At 37.3% G+C, this 18022-nt stretch overlaps 1 protein-coding gene across 4 annotated transcripts in view; it reads left to right on the forward strand.

The window, feature by feature from the left end:
* Window positions 1-18022, forward strand: part of LOC124712666 (synaptic functional regulator FMR1) — a 240306-nt gene that overhangs the window by 9841 nt on the left and 212443 nt on the right. For all 4 annotated transcript variants that reach the window (XM_047242889.1, XM_047242892.1, XM_047242890.1 and 1 more), the window contains exon 5: window positions 2246-2482. In XM_047242889.1, coding sequence (XP_047098845.1) covers window positions 2246-2482 — 237 coding nt within the window. The remainder of the gene's footprint in view (window positions 1-2245; window positions 2483-18022) is intronic.

Raw genomic sequence — 18022 nt, forward strand, 5'->3', positions numbered from 1 at the left:
TTGATGAAAAATCTTTTCCTATAACATGATCCCTTAGAGTGAGTTCAATTACCTGCATAGTTGACTATACCGTTCTGTAATATTTTAATCCATGACTCATCTTCATTATTGAAATATTGTCCATGGTAACAGATGATCTTCTTACTAGTACACTTCATTCTCAAAAGATTCACATTCTTATTAGATACCAGCATACGAATGAAATTACATATCGAGTGTCTTTCTAAATGAAGAGACTGCAGGATGTATAGGGCGAAGAAAAATTTGCGCTCTCAGACTTTGCAGCGTGATTCCTCACATACTTAAAATGTCGCAAAAATTTGCCCTGCGCATATTTCCAGCAGTAAATGGACATTAAAGCTTGGCCAATCGGGCAACACAGGAATCACATGTACGGTAACTACCCCTGTCAGCATATAGGAATAGTATTGCACAGCTGCTGCAGTGGATAACGTATTAGGTTAGTATCGATGACGTCAACTGTGTCTAGGCGTACTTGTTTTTATTTGCCAGTTCGTGGTTAACACGTCTTTAGTCGCAGCAGGCTGTTACATCTATTGTGCATCACCTCTTTTAGCTTCAGTTCTACTTGATTTATCCTGATACTGCTAGCTATGAAATGTTAGCTTTTGAATTATACTTTTTCCCTATTGACAGTGGACATGATGATTCCAAATTTGCATTGGCGATGATGATGATGATGATGATGATGATGTGGTGGTGGTGGTGGTGGTGGTGGTAGAAGCAGCAGCAGCTGTAGCAGCACATGGAGGTACTTACTAAACAGCATGCGCTTGTCAGACTCGGTGTTGGAAGGCATAATTATTGGGTCCATGGTGATAATACTTACAGATTGGTAATAAAGTTTGGGAATCATGTGCAAAGCTTGTTACGAACCCTCCTGAAGATATAAGGTCCTAATGAAATACGGTGGACCTGAACGCAGTAAGAATAATAGATGGTAGTAATTGATGGGGCCATTGGGGGGGGGGGGGGGGGGGGGAGTACACAGATAACTAGAATGGAATCTAGTAGATAAAGTAGTATGGAACAATTTGCATCCACGATGTGCAAAAGGCTTCTTTTAAAGCTGAACAATGAAAACTATTGTATTTCCATTTCAGTGTTTGAAGTGCATAAGTGCAAGTGTTTATGCAATTAGTGTTGCCAGATTGTCAATCTTTAATGTCTGTTTACTGTTGGAAATATGTGCGGGACAAAATTTTGTGACAGGCATTTTTGTATTGCTAGTATGTAAGGAATCGTGGTGCAAAGCCAGAGTGTGTGATTTTTTTTTTTTTTTTTTTTTTTTTTTTTTTTTTTTTTTTCCCCACTTAGTATTTCTCATTGTTAAAGTGGTTTGTGTAACCAGACTCGGTAATAATCTTTTCCTAAAGAGGGCAGACTACAATTCTGTCTAAAACAGTAGTTGTCATATATCCTTAGCTGGCAAACATCATCTGTATTCAGAGGATGTGGCTGCTAAAATTAATGTACAGTAATTTGTCAAAGATCATTTAATCCTGATGGTGCTAGAGCAGGTGAAGTTTGATCAGGTGCCAAAAATTGTCCTAAATTCATCAGTAACTCCATTCAGGGGCTTTACTCAACAGACGAATTAGTCCAGAGTATTAATGACACACTTTTATCTTGTGCAAAGAGAAGATACTGTCATTGTGCTGGGCTCTGAGCCAAGAAAAATCTGGAAATAAAAAATATTGCAGCCAAGGTGCTTATGGTTAAAATTGGATAACTTATTGTGCCATCCCCCTTGCTGTTTAGGAAATCGTGGGCACCAAAGGGAGTGTGAGTGGCTGGAGATCGACAATTTTAAGAGGCAGTAATATTTCTCCAGCTAAAAAGATGTGATAAGATAGTGCTTCACGTGTTGAGATTAAGTTCATGTTTAAATTACTTTTGTGGCAAGAGGATAACCCAATAACCTATATGTGATGTAGATTGTATTCCACTTTTTTTACAAGATGCCATAATTTCAAATAGCTATGGACTTGTCCAAAGTTTAGATGATTAGACCAGTCAATGTACCTGTCAATTTCCTAATATTTGTGTCTGTGGTAGGCCTGCTACAGACGTTCTAGAAATAGTTGGAGTTTCCTTTGTTAATTAGTCTGTTGAAATAGTGGGGAGGCACTCTCTCTGCCATTTTGTGTGTAAGTGTAAGATAGTGATTTTTTTTTATATAGTTTTAAAGTCTGTTATTGAAGGAATTGATTAATGCTTACAGTGCAAAAATGGACTCTGCACATAAAGAGTTCCAGAGGGCTATTGAGGCTGCTATTTGTCGGTATGTTCCTGAGCGAGGGGTTCTTAGTGTTATTTCTCGAAGTGAACAATCAAAGAAAAGATCTCAAATGCTTCAAGAAATGCATTTTCGGAACCTCACACAGAAGGTTCTCTTGCTCAAACGCACCGAAGAAGCAGCTAGGCAACTTGAGTCTACGAAGCTGCAGAATGTTGGGGGGTGAGTAAAAGCAAATTTCTTGTTGGTCCTATGGTATTACCCTATTTCAGAAATTGGTGTACAGCTCTTCATGCTAAAGGTAAATAACTAAACAGTTGAATGCAGAAGTCTGTAAATAATTACGTCATTTGTGTGTTTGAAAGAAGTAGATGATCCTACATTTACTTTTGTTACTAGTGTTACCAAATCCATATTACATTCTACTACATATAAATTTATTGCTGACCTAATACGTTTATTTTCATGTTAATTGAAGTGTAAATTTTCCTGTTCTGACAGTACGTAGACCATGTGGTTATTTATGTAACAATAAAACTTCACTGTCGAGCTGTGTGCAGATGAATATTGTGTATTTTCTTAATCACAAGATTTTTTGGTGTCCTTTTGTTAGCATACAGTATGAAGCATATTGAGGGAACACTTCAGTTTTGGCAGTGTAACAATTTTTTTTAATGTATTAGTGGTATGAACATTCCAGCTACCGCAACACAAAATTTCAGTAGTACAATGGGTAACTGCTATCTCAAACAATTCACTGTAGAAGATACAGGATAAAATGCCAATTCTTGTCTTACAAGGGGAGGCCGCCAATTGTGAAATTCAGATTGGATTCATACTGCGCATAGTAAAAGCTCATGGCCAGAGGTGTAATGTGGCAAAGCACCAAGATGCACTTCTCAGCCGTTGTCGAGAAAATCTACAGTTAAAAGATACCGTTTCGGTGAAATACTCTCTACGATTGATAATTTTCTACAGCGTCGTGGCGCAGCGGTAAGTGCTCGGGTTCGTAATCCGAAGGTCGCCGGATCGAATCTCGCACCGTGCAATTTTTTTTTTTTTAGTATTTGTTTTTTTGTAATTAATATATATAAATTCCTGGCAATCAGTTGCAACAATTATGCTTATAATAAGTTGTTGAAAGTCATTTGTCGTGGAAAAACTGGCGACTTAGAACATCATTATGTTTTCCGCAAACAAAGTTGTATTTCACAAATGTTATTAATTGTCTTCATAATGTTAACCACGTATAGTTAACGGAAGACGTAGAAACGATATTCCGAAACGAATACGTATAGCGTAAGTCAAACATTCGAATTAGAATAGAGACTCCACGAACACAAATTCGCTGTGGCAGGTATGAAATATAAACTCCATTACTCGCTCGTTACACTTGAAGGACAGATGTTGAATAGGCCGAAACGAGCCGCCGCATAACAGCGTAGTTGCCTGCTAACTTCGAAAGAAGGTAGATGCGGTCCCTAGCGGAACTTATAACATCGTCGAAAATCAATAGGGACGGGAGAGCTTTGGTACACCCTGTTAAAAAAACGGAAAAATGGAGGCGGTACAATTGGAGAGCGATCCGCCTTCACCAGCATGTATAAGCAATTCATTAATAGTTTTTATATATATTTGAATTACAAAAAACTAATAATAAAAATAGTTGCATGGCGCGAGATTCGATCCGGCGTCTTTCGGATTAAGAACCCGAGCGCTTACCGCTGCGCCACGACGCTGTAGAAACTATCAATCGTAGAGAGTATTTCACCGCAACGGTTTCTTTTAACTGTCGATTTTCTTGCCAACGGCTGAGAAGTGCATCTTGGTGCTTTGCCACATTACACCTCTGGCCATGAGCTTTTATTATGTGCAGTATGAATCGAATGTGAATTTCACAATTGGCAGCCTCCCCTTGTTAGTATAAATCTGTAAAGCTTGATGCTTACACAAAGTGGAGTTAACTGTCTGTCTGTTGCTTTTTCATTTACATAAGACCTGAAACTCTGTTTTCTGATAAGATGGTTAATAAGCCTTAAAGATTAATTGCAAAGTAGTGATTGTCGTACACTTAATGGGTGAGGTAGAAGACTCTAAAGCACTTTCTCTAGGTATTCATGTATTGTCTCCACTCATTCTATATGTAAAGCAAAAGAAATATATTAAGATCAGCAGTCTAGTGCACAGAACTTAATGAACTCAGTTTCTTTGCGAAGTCTTCAAATTGCCATAGTATTGTTAAAAAGTCTGTACCTTTTCCAGCAACAAAGTAATCCTTACCTATTTCGAAGTGCAGCAATGGGCTGACAGATCCTAACATTGGCATTTTTGATACAGCTGATGATCCAGTGAGTTCCAATATTGCCATGCCCCAAGTACTAATTTTGGTAGAAAGTATACAAAACTAATATAAGGATTCATAATTCTTCATTTAGTACGTTCGAGATACATTACTGCGAAAGCCAAACGTGTTGCATATATAGCAGTGAATGCAATCTTCTGATATTGATATATAAATATCAGTGCTACTGTTTTTTCAATAATCTGAAATTGTATTGTAACGTAATTACATCCAGGATAACAAGCAAGTTAAGAGATGTATATAGAAAATATTGACAAAGAAATTATTATATTCCAGTAATGTTAGGCTGACACTGACATTACAAATCTGTAATGTAAAAATTCTGAACAATTAAGAAAATTCTGTTGGATGCAACAAAGATAAAACAACAAAAAACATTTAATTGGAGGAATCAACTTTATTAAAAACTTGTTCCTCTTTGTTGCCATTTTGTTTGCTTACCATACTTAACACCTGACTGTGTTAACGGTTTCCTTGTAATATTCCCGTCCTTTCTATTTTTATTATTGATTATTGTTACTAAAGTTTAATAAAATATTTTGAAAGCTAAATTTTTTGGTTCTGTGTCTACAGTGATACTTAAAATACCTTGGCAGAGGGTACCCAGTACAACTACTAGACATTTTTCTTTCCTATTTGACTTGCAAATAGAACTAGGGAAAAATGACTGTCTATATGGCTTTGTATGAGCCCAGATTTTTCATGTGTTAACCTTCAAAGTTCTTATGCACAGTGTATGTTGTAGGCAACAGAATTGTTCTGCAGTCAGCTTCAAATGATGGTTGTGTTAATTCTGTCAATAGTGTTCCTCAAAAAGAATGTTGCCCTCTGTCCATGGATTCCCAATTAGTTCCCCAAGGATCTCCTTGGCACTTGAATTTTCGTTAAAAGCTGCCAGTAACAAATCTAGCAGTCCACCTCTGAATTGTTTGTATGCCTTCCTTCAATCTGATCTTGTACAGGTTCCAAATATAGCAGTAATCAAGGATAGCTCGCAGTAGTGTCCTATATATGGTCTTCTTTACAGATGAAACACACTTTCCTATAATTCTCCCAATGAACCAAAGTCGACCATTTTCCTTCCCTACCACAGTTCTTGCATGCTTGTTCCATTTCATATTGCTTTGCAGGGTTTTGTCCAGATATTGAAGTGACAGGACTGTGGCAAGCAGGACACCAATAATGCTGTATCTGAATATTACGGGTTTGTTTTTCCTACTCATCTATATTTTTTAACATTTAGAGCTAGCTGCCATTCCTCACATCAACTAAAAATTTTGTCTAACTCGTATTGCATCTTCCTGCAGTCACTTAACTTTGACACCTTACCGTGTACCACAGCATCATCGGCAAACAACTACAGATTGCTGCCAATTCCGCCCGTCAAATCATTTATGTGTATGGAGAATAATTGGAAAAAGGTACTGTGTCAAACGCTTACCAGAAATCTAAAAATATGGAATCTGACTGTTGCCCTTCACCCGTAGTTCACATTGTATCGTGATAATAGGGCAAGCAGAGTTTTGCACGAGCATTGCTTTCTAAAACCATGGTGATTAGTGGACGTAGTCTTCTCAGACTCAAAAAAATTATTATACACGAACTGAGAATATATTCTCAGCAAACCAGAGTTAGGGTTTCTTGTTCTTTTGCCCTTAATATACACAGTAGTCACCTGCACTTTTTACAGGTGCTTTGGACATTGTGCTGGGCTAGTGATCAATGATACATCAAAGCTAAAAAGACGGCCAGTGCTGTTGAGTATTGTTTCTCCATACAAGGGATGCTTATTACTATGTTGTCCATAAAGGAGTCTGTTTAATGGTCAAATGACGGTATGTTTGTACAGCTCTCCTGTGTGAACAATTACTTGGAAAAAGTCTAACCCAGAACCAGTTTTAGACTAAATAAGGGAAATCTCCCAAATCGGCCCTCAAATTGGTTGGTGGAACACTTTTTAACAGTCCAGGAATGAACTGAGGTGGTCCTCACTTCTTCAGTTTGTCCTCTTATTATGCAGTCACACCAGCTAGACTGAAGAATTCTTAGCAAGGCTGACTTTGGAACTGTGTTGCATCCAATAGGGTTAGTTTGCAACCCCTGGGAAGACATCTTTTACAGTATTTTTCCTATCCTCTACCACAGAAAACACTGTTACCCTTCTTTAATTGATGTGTTTAGCTCCCAAGATAAAGTATAAATGTACACAGTTATACTATAGCATGGTTGTGTTCTCGAGTAGGTGCGACAACTCTGCTGTATAAAACTGAATGTGTATTCAGCAAGTCATCACAAGTCTTCTTCATCCACAGAAAATGGTAAATTACTGTTAGATTGCATTATGCGATCTGTTGTTTGATAAGGGCTGTACAAGGAAATGGCTGAAAATATTGAAGACACTATTTTGGCATGGTTCTGAAAAGTTTTGCATCCATCTTAATGGCAGAACAGTGCCAAAATTGCCTCCTCAACTAGGAACTGGCATAATTTCCTGTGGACAGTGAAATGACCAAAAGACTGAAGATGGACAGTGATTGCTGAAGTCACAGTATTTCCCAATGGGATCAGCAGTGTTAAAACTGCATTTCAGTATTCAGTGCTAGAAGAACGGGAGATTACTGTGGTGAATAGTCTGTAGTCGGATTGCATGAGGATGGAAGGCCCCCCCCCCCCCCCACCTCTCGTCCCTTGTGGATGCCTTAGGTCAATCAGCATTCTTTTTGCAGGCAAGTAGATAAGCCCAAGTTAATTTCTTATTGGATCACTAGGGGCCAGTTACTGAAACAGGTAACTAAATAAAATCATTGAATAAAATTACGCCTGTTGATATTTTTTACTTCTTCTTCTTCTTCTTCTCCTTCTCCTCCTTCTCCTCCTCCTCCTCCTCCTCCTTAAAGTCTTCGGCCAGCTGCAGACCCATTTCATTTCCAGAAGGTGGAATTACAGGAATTTCTTAACTGATGGTCTTGTAATTGCACTTAACATTTTTGTTTGAATGATGGACTAGAGAGGCATTAACTGGATAATCTTGTTCCTTGGTGATTATAAGTGCATTTGAGGCACACAGAGAAAGTTATATTTTAAAGGAAATGTAAAACGGATACTGGTTTTGCACTAAAAACAGATTTGCAAAATTAGCAGTATAGAATGAGAAAATAAAAACTTTATCTGTAGAGACAAGTATCTTAATCAGTCAATTCTGTTCAAAGATTGAAAAAACAGTTTCTTCTTAAAAGTTAGCAGCAGATATTTTTGCAAAAAAAATAAAATTTTTGGTAGTATAACAAAAGCATCCAGAAGAGTGTTTTAACCTCTGGGTTGTATATGTTTGTTCTGTAAGTGTAAGTGGCTTCTCATCGTGAAATAATTTATGTTGTTACAATTTTTTGTGAGCTGTACCGTGTGTGTCCACTAGGACCATCATAAAATGATTGTTGGCTCGAGAGTGCAGTTCCTGAACATAAAAGAATCTGGCAGTCAGGAAATTTAGAAAATAGTTATTCAATTGATGTAGAATTTTTGCATTATGACAAAACCATAGATGTTATTAATCAACACTAAAATACACATTTAAAGAACATCAAAACTCTCAAAGTAACAAATTTTCTTCTAGACACAATGACAATGTTTTTAATCATGATCAGCCATACACTGGTCACCTTCAGAATTTGCAATGGAAAAGAAGAAAGTCTACATTTAAATCTTTAATATTTTAGTCAGTTCTGCTTCAAACTGACATTGAAGTAAAAAACCTCTTAGCACATTTAGTGTATGCTTAAATGAAAGGTAACATTTCAGCTAATAGTTGGAGGTAATCGGTTAACAGTTTGATGAACTTTGATATGCTTCCATGATGTACCTATCACACTATTGGAAATGTTAAAAAAAAAAAACAAAAAAAAAAAACAAAAACAAAAAAAAGTTTGGCAATGCTATATTCTCCTATTCAATCTGAATTTTTCTTATCACTGTTGAAATTAATGAATGTTACTTGGTGTGAGTAAAATTACAAAAGCATTGAACACATCTTTTTTTAGTGGTAATGCAGTGCAAGTACAAAATTAGCGATTGTGAAAACCTGTTAAAAGCTAATTTCTTATAATATTGGTGAACCACTTCTAACAGTATAGGCTTAGTTGTGAGACTTTTGGGTGTGGTAATTCAGGAGGGATGAAAATTTGAAATGCACTCCATTTTGTGGGTTGTTCATAAAAATATGCCGTTTCTGTTAATTTGCCATAGGTGTGTAAAACAGTGCAATGTGTGTGTCAGTACCGGTTGAAGTGGAGACAGAAGAAATTCCACATGTTTTACGGGAATCTTTGAATATCTGAAGATTAATGTGCATATTAAGAAATTGGCTGAACTGTCATTTGATGTGGCTTCACCATTAGATGAGACATGTTAGAATTTAAACTGTATGATCAGTATGAAAAGTACTTTCTTTAATCTTTTGTTTCCAGAGTAGATACAGAGGTTGATAAAATGTAAAATATTGATTTCCAAAATATATTATACTGACAAGAATAGTGAATTGTTTCCTTTTTTCCAGTTCAAAGTAAAGTGATGTGTTAAGTTTTTTCCCTCAAAAGTTTCATGATGTGTAACTCATTCTATACCACATTCCAAAATTACTGGATAAGGTTTCCAGTTTTTGATTCAAATAATTCTGTATGTTCTATATCAAGGTGTGCTGAATTGAGATAATTGTTCAACAGTTACTGTTTTCCAAGTTAATGTTTATACAGTTGATATGACACATCTTGAGACATCAAGAATAAGTTTATGAAAAGGAAAGTTGCTACTCACCATATAGCATAGAAGCTGAGTCGCAAATAGGCACAACAAAAATTCTGTCACAAATAATGCTTCTGACCATTAAGTCCTTTGTCAACAATAGACTGCAGTCTCGGGCACACTGCAGTGTGGTTTCAGTTGCTTGAGACTGCGGTCGATTTTGTGAGGTGTGCGCGTGTCATCTATTGTTGACAAAGGCCTTAATGGAAAGAAGCTTTATTTATGACAATTTTTGTTGTTGTGTGTGTCTGCAACTCAGCATCTCCACTATATACTGAGTAGCAACTTTCCTTTTCATAATATTTTTACGTTCCGTCCAGAATTTTCCGATGTTTGAGGAGTTAGTTTATAATAGAGCAAAGTGTGGAATGGTATGTTACAAATGTTTGACTATAGGAAGCAGATTCAATTGGATATACTTTTAAGCCCTTATGCAGACAGGAGGCTTGCATGGAGAAGTGCAACAAATTTCTGTGGACTGAATACTGAAAAAATGTCATGAAACAGTGTTTGACGAGAAATAGTCAGTTTTTTTTTTTTTTTAAATGCAGCAGTACTCGGTTGCTAGGCAGTTGACCATAAACCATAGGAATGTGCTATGTTTAGCACTCATGGAAGTTTGCAATCATTGTTAGTAATTCAGCATAAAAGAATTTTTTAGTGAATTCCATTATGGTGTTGTGTGGGCATTCAAAATGAGTTAACGATAAATTATTTACAGAGTAGCCCTGTAGTGTATTACCGAGTCAGGTAGTGCAGTGTTGTGCAAGCTGAACTCATATTAGGGAGGAGAGAAGTCCAAATCTGTATCTGACTGTCCATATTTGGTTTTACTGCAGTTTCCTTAAATTGCTCAAGCAAAATGCCATGATGTTCCCTGAGGAAAGGTCATGGCAGATTTCCATCCCCATATTTTTGTAATACAAGCTTATACTCTGTTTCTAATGATCTCACTGTCAATGCAGTGTTGAACTCCTATCTTCCTCCCTCCCTCCCTCCCTCGCCTCCCCTCCCTCCCTCCATTTCAGAACTTGCCCAGCTTTGAGAAGCATGGTTTCTGGGCAGAATCTTCCCATCCTACCAATGAGAAGGTGAAATTTTGCAGTCTAACATTAGGTTCAGAAATTAATATGGGATATCAGCTCAGTGATGTGATTAAGAGCAATCACGTGGTAAAATATTTAAAGGGTATGTTCCAGTTATTGGAAATTAAGCCTTTACAAGTTTATCTGTGTTGCGAACAAGATCTTAGCATGCACTTACATAATCAGCATATTTAAATTTGAAATGGTACTTTTGATTTAGCCTGAAAGGTATGTAAAAATTGACAACCTTCATTTTGTCTGTCTTAAAACTGGAGCTCTTTTTAATTAGTGAACCTGTAGAGGCTTGAAAATGTAGCATAAATTTTGGTGAAATTAGCACCTAATTTTTGTTTGTGAACAATCAATATACAAATTTAAAAAGATGTCATGCTAAGTGCCTCAAGACCAAACCGTATCAAAAGCCGAAACATTAATACTTTGAAATTGACTTTTTTTAAAAATTGATGATTGAGGAACTTTCTGACTGGTATATTCACTTTTGTAAAATCTTAAGTGAAATTTTCTATGGAATTGTCTGTTTCTTTCTTTTGGCTGTATTTAAGCTTTCAACAAAAGGTAGATTATGTTGAAGCAGCAGCATTTTCCTGCTGGTGTAGTGAGTGCTTCTTCGATATGAAGTGTTTCTCGACATTTTCTCCCCACTGAGGTGAACAATTAAAATCCTGCAGAATTGTAATTTTGACCTTTCATCATCATTCATAGTCTTGTGACCCATACTCAACAATGCTACAGTTAGAATTGACAGTGCACGAAGTGTACAAGTAGAACTGAAAATAACTCTGTTAGACGAAGAATTTCAGAAGAGTCAAAATACGTTGACAGGTTTTGTTTTTCAATCACTGTAGTGCAAAATACAGGCACGGGCAGTTGGTCACAACTGTAAACAAACCAGAACTAAAACAGCCAAAAGAGGGGACTGGTGTGAAGAAACATCTGCCTCCCTCTCACAGGGTGACAACCTATTCCTGTGATCTGTCACACATGGTTGTGGGTTTCATTGATCTGTTTTGATGATGCGAGCCATAATTGAACGCTGTTGTAGACAAGGATTTGCATCTTCATTCATTCGTTTCAAAACAAGAGAAGGAATAACTAGCAATGCACAACACAAAGCATTCAATAATGGGTATGACAGAATTGCTTACTGATTTTGGCAGTGTTGCAAATGAGTTAGTTCATGCCAATCTTCAGCCTGTATATGATGAAACTGCAATTCAAAACACTCACCATCTAAAACTATCACGTTAAGTGTCAACATTATATTAACTCTTGAACTGCAGTTAGCAGGTTAATGTATGTATTTGTTCTAAGAGGCTAGGTGTCATGACTCAGTCCTATGTTATATTACACTGGGTGCATCTTATACACAACATTCAGCTGCCCACAACTGGCATGATACCATAGCATCACATGCACTGATACGTTGTTGATTTCATGCTTTATATTTTGTAAACATGTTATTATGTGTACTGTCTTTGCAAATTGGGTTTTAAAAGATATGATGCATTACTAGTAACCAAAATTGGTTAAATTTTTTTATTTTTGTGCAGAAAATAAAGCTACTTCAATTTATCTCTGATAAAACAGTCTGGGTACAGTTTGCTACAAATTATCATATCTTAGGTAATTTTGCACTTTGAGACATAATTTACATCTTTAGTCTGATTTTTTCCAAAATGTGAATTTCTCGGGTTCCTACTAATATATAATGAATTGAAAGCTAACACGTTGCAGTGCATGGAGCCTTACATTGTTCGAACACAAATTTTATAAACATGAATTGTATACTATTCCTATGGATGTCTACAAGGGAGCTTCACTAAAAGATAGTGAAATGATATGTAATATCAAAGCTGGCAGATAAGTTAGATAATCAGTTGATTCAATGACAAAAATTGAACACCAACTCCTAATCCAGGTGACTTCAAAAGAAAATTTAAATGATGTAGTTCTGATAAGGTACATCCAGCTATGTTTGTGTAGAGGAAAGTTTAAATTTTAAGCACTTGGAAATAATTGCTACTAGTATAAGGTCCTGGATCGAATGCAGATAATTGAAATGTGTAAAAGTAACAACAAGCTATGTAGTTAAGGTGTTGGAACAGTCAAGGGGCATGTAAACAGGATTGGAAACATTGCTGAGCTGCTGTAGAGCTAATTGCAGTGACTCTCTCCTATGATTATACCCGGGCCGCTGAAACATTGCACTTGATGTTTGCGTATGAAGTTGGCAACGTAACAGAGTAACAAGTGAAGAACGATAGGCGCTAGGCGTTCAGCGTGGGGCACCAGCCAATCACAGCGCAGTGAGCACTGCTGTTACGTCAAAGTTCCCGCGTTGCCGGCTTTGTTTAGTGAATGTGTATACAACGTGAATTGTATGTTGTTAACCGCGTGTTTTCGTTTTACTGTGTGCTATATCGTTGTCACTTTTGTTACGTTGTGAGTGTACATACTTGGAAAATGCTACCGAAAAGACTTTGTTCCCCTAGTGACAATCCTTTGCGTCGAGGGGTGCCGCTAAACAGCCAGGCACTGGAGTTACTACGCAGAACTCGTGAGTTTTACGAGCAGGAGGAAAAACTACGTAAGCATTCATGGACGGCCATCAATTCCTGCCGACAAAGTGGTGGAACATACGTCGAAAAATCTTGGTATTAATGCAAGAACCGTTGTAAGTAAAGGAGTATTACTACAAAACTTGGAAGATACTGAAGTGAGCAGTAATGATTCCGAGCTATCTGGATCAAATAATACATTTTTATCAACCCCAGGAAAGAAGAAAAAGTGACCTAGTCCTATCACAGATTCAGATTCTTTCCAGACTGATGCAATTCGCAGGCATGTTTATGCTTACTACAGCAGAAAAGATTATCCGACTGTAGCTAAGTTATTAATCTCTTTAAAAGAAAGTGAACTCTTCAGGGGTGGTAAAACATCACTAAAAATTGTGCTAAAAAACATGGGTTTCCGTTACAAAATGCTAGACGGACGCAAAGTACTGTTAGAGAGGGCACATATTGTTACCGCTCGTAGCATTTTCTTGCACAAAATTGTGGGCAGACATTCATTCCATAATTTGGCTAGACGAAACGTGGGTTAATGCCGGGGAAGCTGTCAGTAAACGTTGGACGCATAACGCACCCAGCAGTAGCAGCCATCAGCCGACGGGAAGAGGAGATAGATTAATTGTGGTCCATGCAGGCTCCTCCAGTGGTTTTGTCCCTGACGCACTTTTAGTTTTTAGATCAAAAAAGACTGGTGATTACCATGAAGATATGGATCACACACGATTTGTTGAGTGGTTCAGGAACCTTTTAAAACAATTTCCTGTCCCTACAACAATTGTAATGGACAATGCTCTATATCATTCGGTGATACAGAACAAAGCCCCAACCACAAATGATCGGAAAGAAGTTATGGTGCAGTGGTTACAGGCTCGAAATATTGCAGCGGATATGAGTATGACAAAGGTTCTGTTATATTCTCTTGTTAAAGAAAATAAGCCTACGACACCTACATATGTAGTAGACGAAATTGCCAAGGAGCAGGGTCATACTGTAATAAGGCTGCCACCATATCACTGCCATTTCAATCCTATTGAGTTAATATGGAGTCATGTAAAAATGTATGTAAGGAACAAGAAGTCCTTTACAATAACAGAAGTGGAAAAGTTGTTGCGTGAAGCTCTTGTGACTGTGGATGCAGCCTCATGGAGAAAAAAAGTAGAGCATGTAGAGAAGCTTCTACGAGCAGCACAGACAATAGAAGGCATTATCAGTGGCCATGAACAATTAATGATTTGTCTTGCTGATAACGACGATGAAGACGGTTTTGGCGATGAATCGGACAACAGTGACGATGGCGAGCTGGATGGAATTGCGCCATTATCGCTGTAAATTTGTGAGTGAAAAATTACTTATATTGGTTATTTATTGCAATCTCGGTTATTATTTATTTTGTAAACTACGTACATTATTGATTTTAAAGTACCAGTCGTCAGATGCTTGTTTTTTGTATTTCTTTGCTCCGTTATTGAAAGGGTGTGCATTGTTATGCTTTTACATGCATTATTATACGGTTGCTTACTTCCTGTCATTGTAGTACAACTAAAAACGAGTTTTTATATACACTGTAATTGCTCAATCGCTTGCATTTACGAGACAGGACGGAAAACTGTATCGTCTGCTGTGTGTATAGAGGCTGCTGTTGCAACATCGCTATTACAGTATAGCCAACCTAACTGGACAAAAAGTGAACTGTCAAGTGCAATGTTTAGCTGGCGGGGGTATACATCATTCTGGCTGGCTGTATTTACCTGGTGTGGCAGCTTTGTAATAAATTCATAACTGCACAATGACAAACTATGGTAGTACAGTGGAAAAATAAATTCCAGAAGGAAAAAAGTTGAAGTGCCTGAGCAACAGCATTGGCACACTCTCCCATCATCCCACCCCACCCTACTCCAGTCAAACTACTCTAGATAAATTGTGTGATTGTTTCTACAGTAAGGTCATGCCTCTTTACATTTCTCATCCTTGTCAGAGAGTTTGGGTTAATCATCCATTGCCTGGATTTCAGTAACATTACCACCATTCTTTTCTTGTTAACTTTTGTGCAGCTGACTATAAAATATGCAATTTACAAATTTATGTCATGTGTCACTTTAATGTACTGTATTTGCTATATTAATGTTGTCAAAGTGTTACAGTCACCTCATGTAATGCATGAATGTTGAAACTCGGCATTGCCTGCCCCTAGCAATAGGAGTTGACAATTTTATATGCCAATATTTTGCATTCTGAAACATTCATATACCCTTAACAGTAATCATTTCTTGGAAGCTGTTCTTTGGCAATGATTTCATAGCTGTTTAATCTGCCATAAGAAAGTACAGTTCGCCCAAAAAAAGGAGAAATGAGCATATGGCATTGTTGGCTGGGAACCCCATCTGGGGAAGTTCGGCTGCAAAGTGAAAGTCTTATTTCATTCGATGCCACATTGGGTGACTTGTGCACTGGTGATGAGGATGAAATGATAAAACATCCAGTCCACAAGCAGAGAAAATCTCCAACCCGGCTGGGAATCAAACCTGGGCCCACTTGCATTATAAGTGAGTCCTCAAAGTCTGAATGTGCAACTTAATGTTCAGTGTCTGTTGCGTGCATAACATTGTTTTTTATCTTGCTTGTTTAATCATTAAAATTCCTTTTTCCTGCAAAGGCAAAGCCATCTTTTTTTCGGCATCATGTGTTGTAAAATATTTTGAACACTGGATTACAATCATATTAATCAACTCAGTTATCTTCTCCTTAACAAGTCTATCAACAACAACAACTGATTTATTTAATTATATATAAAAAGCATTTACATTTTCTGTGCATACCTGTGATAGCTTTACATGGTCTTACGTGTGGTAAATGATTTGGAGAAGGGAAAAAAGTGGGATTTCTCTAGAGTGACTTAAGGGAGCTGAGTTCCAGTGTGTTTCTAATAGGAGATGAAGCCTTTGGATCCACCCGCTTCTCCTTCATAAACAGCAAATAAAAGTACTTTGTTTTATAATAGGAAGCCCCGCATTGAATTAGACAATGCAGTGTTCTGTTTCAAAGGTTACTTCAAAAACATGTTTGAAACTAGAGTGCCTTGAATGATTTCAATAATTTCCATTTATTTATGTACTCAACACATCCCTTCTAATTGCTTTTATGTTGTTATATTGAATAGCATGTTCTTTCAGAGCACCAATTTTAAACAAGCCACATTGTGTTGAATTTACTGTCAGAAATCTCTATACTTCTATTATCAGCTCCATAAGTAGTGCAGCAGTAGACATTTACTGTCAGTGGTCTCATACTTAAAAAGTCATTGATCGTTAAATGCTTCATCAGTCAAAAGAAAGAATTAAGACGTGTGTTACTGAGTCCTTAAAATGAACACCTACTGTTAGTTGTTTGATAGTATAGTTTATTAATGCATTCAATATATAGTTTAAACTCAAAACATAAAACTTGAGTCTGATGCATCCAGACACAGCTCACATTCAAAGAATAGGTTCATCCATTGCCAAAAATCTAAGTACTCATTTTCTTCATTTTATCCCCCTTCCTTCTTGAAACACATTACCACTCGTTCAGTTCAGCTTTTTTTTTTTTTTTAAAGCCTCTTGAAACTTGCTGCTTCATTGGCAAATTGCTACTTTATTGGCACACTGGACTGCTTCATACCATTTCCCTTATATCTTAGATCATATAAAAATCATCCTGTTTCTTTATTTGCAAAATATTGATTCACCCGAAGCATAAAATCATTTGGCATCTTAGCAGTTGTGTATTCTATTAAATTCTATTGAACATACTTCTTAATACTTGAATGCAATAAACATAGACAATGCATCTGCATTATTGGATTTTACTGACAATATAGCAAGTTTTGGTAATCTTTCTGTACTTGTGTTTTGACTAGGTGTTTGAAAATAAAGTTCAAAACAAATACAAAAGCTAATTAAATGGAATAGCAAATAAATTGCATTCACTGGGAAACTGTGAAATTGTTGGTTTCTGAATATTATCTCAGCTGGGTGTAGTTCCACGTTGTTTCTTTTCATAAGTACAATCTTTAGAGAGTATTCTCACAGCTAATGGTATGTCGATTTGCATATCCGATTCAACACTTCTAGATGTGCCTTGAGATTCTTGAGAATTTTATCTAATATTTTTGTTATTTTATTTTATTTTTCCCCCCCAGCTGTCTTGAGCAAGACAAGATTCCATCTCTAGTTAAGATACTGACATCTTCATAACCCACCTTTTTCCCATTGTTCTCACACCACGTAGGCTGTCACATGGAAGGGCCCAGTTCTTGATGAGGGATATTAACATGTACTTAAATATTGTGGCATCATTGAAAGGTAGAGGTAGACAGTAAAGAATTGTCGGTTACAAATATTAGCCAACTGCTGCATCGTGACTTTTGGTAGCAGAAGTTGTTTTAGTATATCATTAGAAACTACCTGTTGTACTATATTGGGTGTTTGAGCACAGTAGTTGCAGACTTTCAGGATAGAGAGTACATCTACACGATGGAAAGTGGTGTAGCAGTGCATGGTCGGAGATGCTTTTCTGGCACTGTAGCAGTTACACACAAAGCAAAGGAAGGACATGAACAGAGTGAGAAAAAATGTTTATTATGCTTAATACAGCTAAAACACTCACAGTTTTGGCTGGCGTACACAGTCGGTGGTGCCACATACACCTGCAATTTCAGATTATGCAGCATGTACACAGTTGTTGCGGACACAGTCACTGTGAAACTTCATTTTGCCTACCAACAGGGTGGAAGTAGGATGGCATGTTGCTGATATGCATCTGGCATCTGGGGCCGGTGATTGCAGTGACCTGCCACACAGTGGTTGTACTCCCAACTTTACCCCACAAGGCAAACCCTCTGCCACACCTTCGTCTGCCTCCACAGGAGGTTGTCTGAAAGGGGGTCCTT

The sequence above is a fragment of the Schistocerca piceifrons genome, chromosome 1 (genome assembly GCF_021461385.2).
Source record: "Schistocerca piceifrons isolate TAMUIC-IGC-003096 chromosome 1, iqSchPice1.1, whole genome shotgun sequence".
Classification (NCBI taxonomy): domain Eukaryota; kingdom Metazoa; phylum Arthropoda; class Insecta; order Orthoptera; family Acrididae; genus Schistocerca; species Schistocerca piceifrons.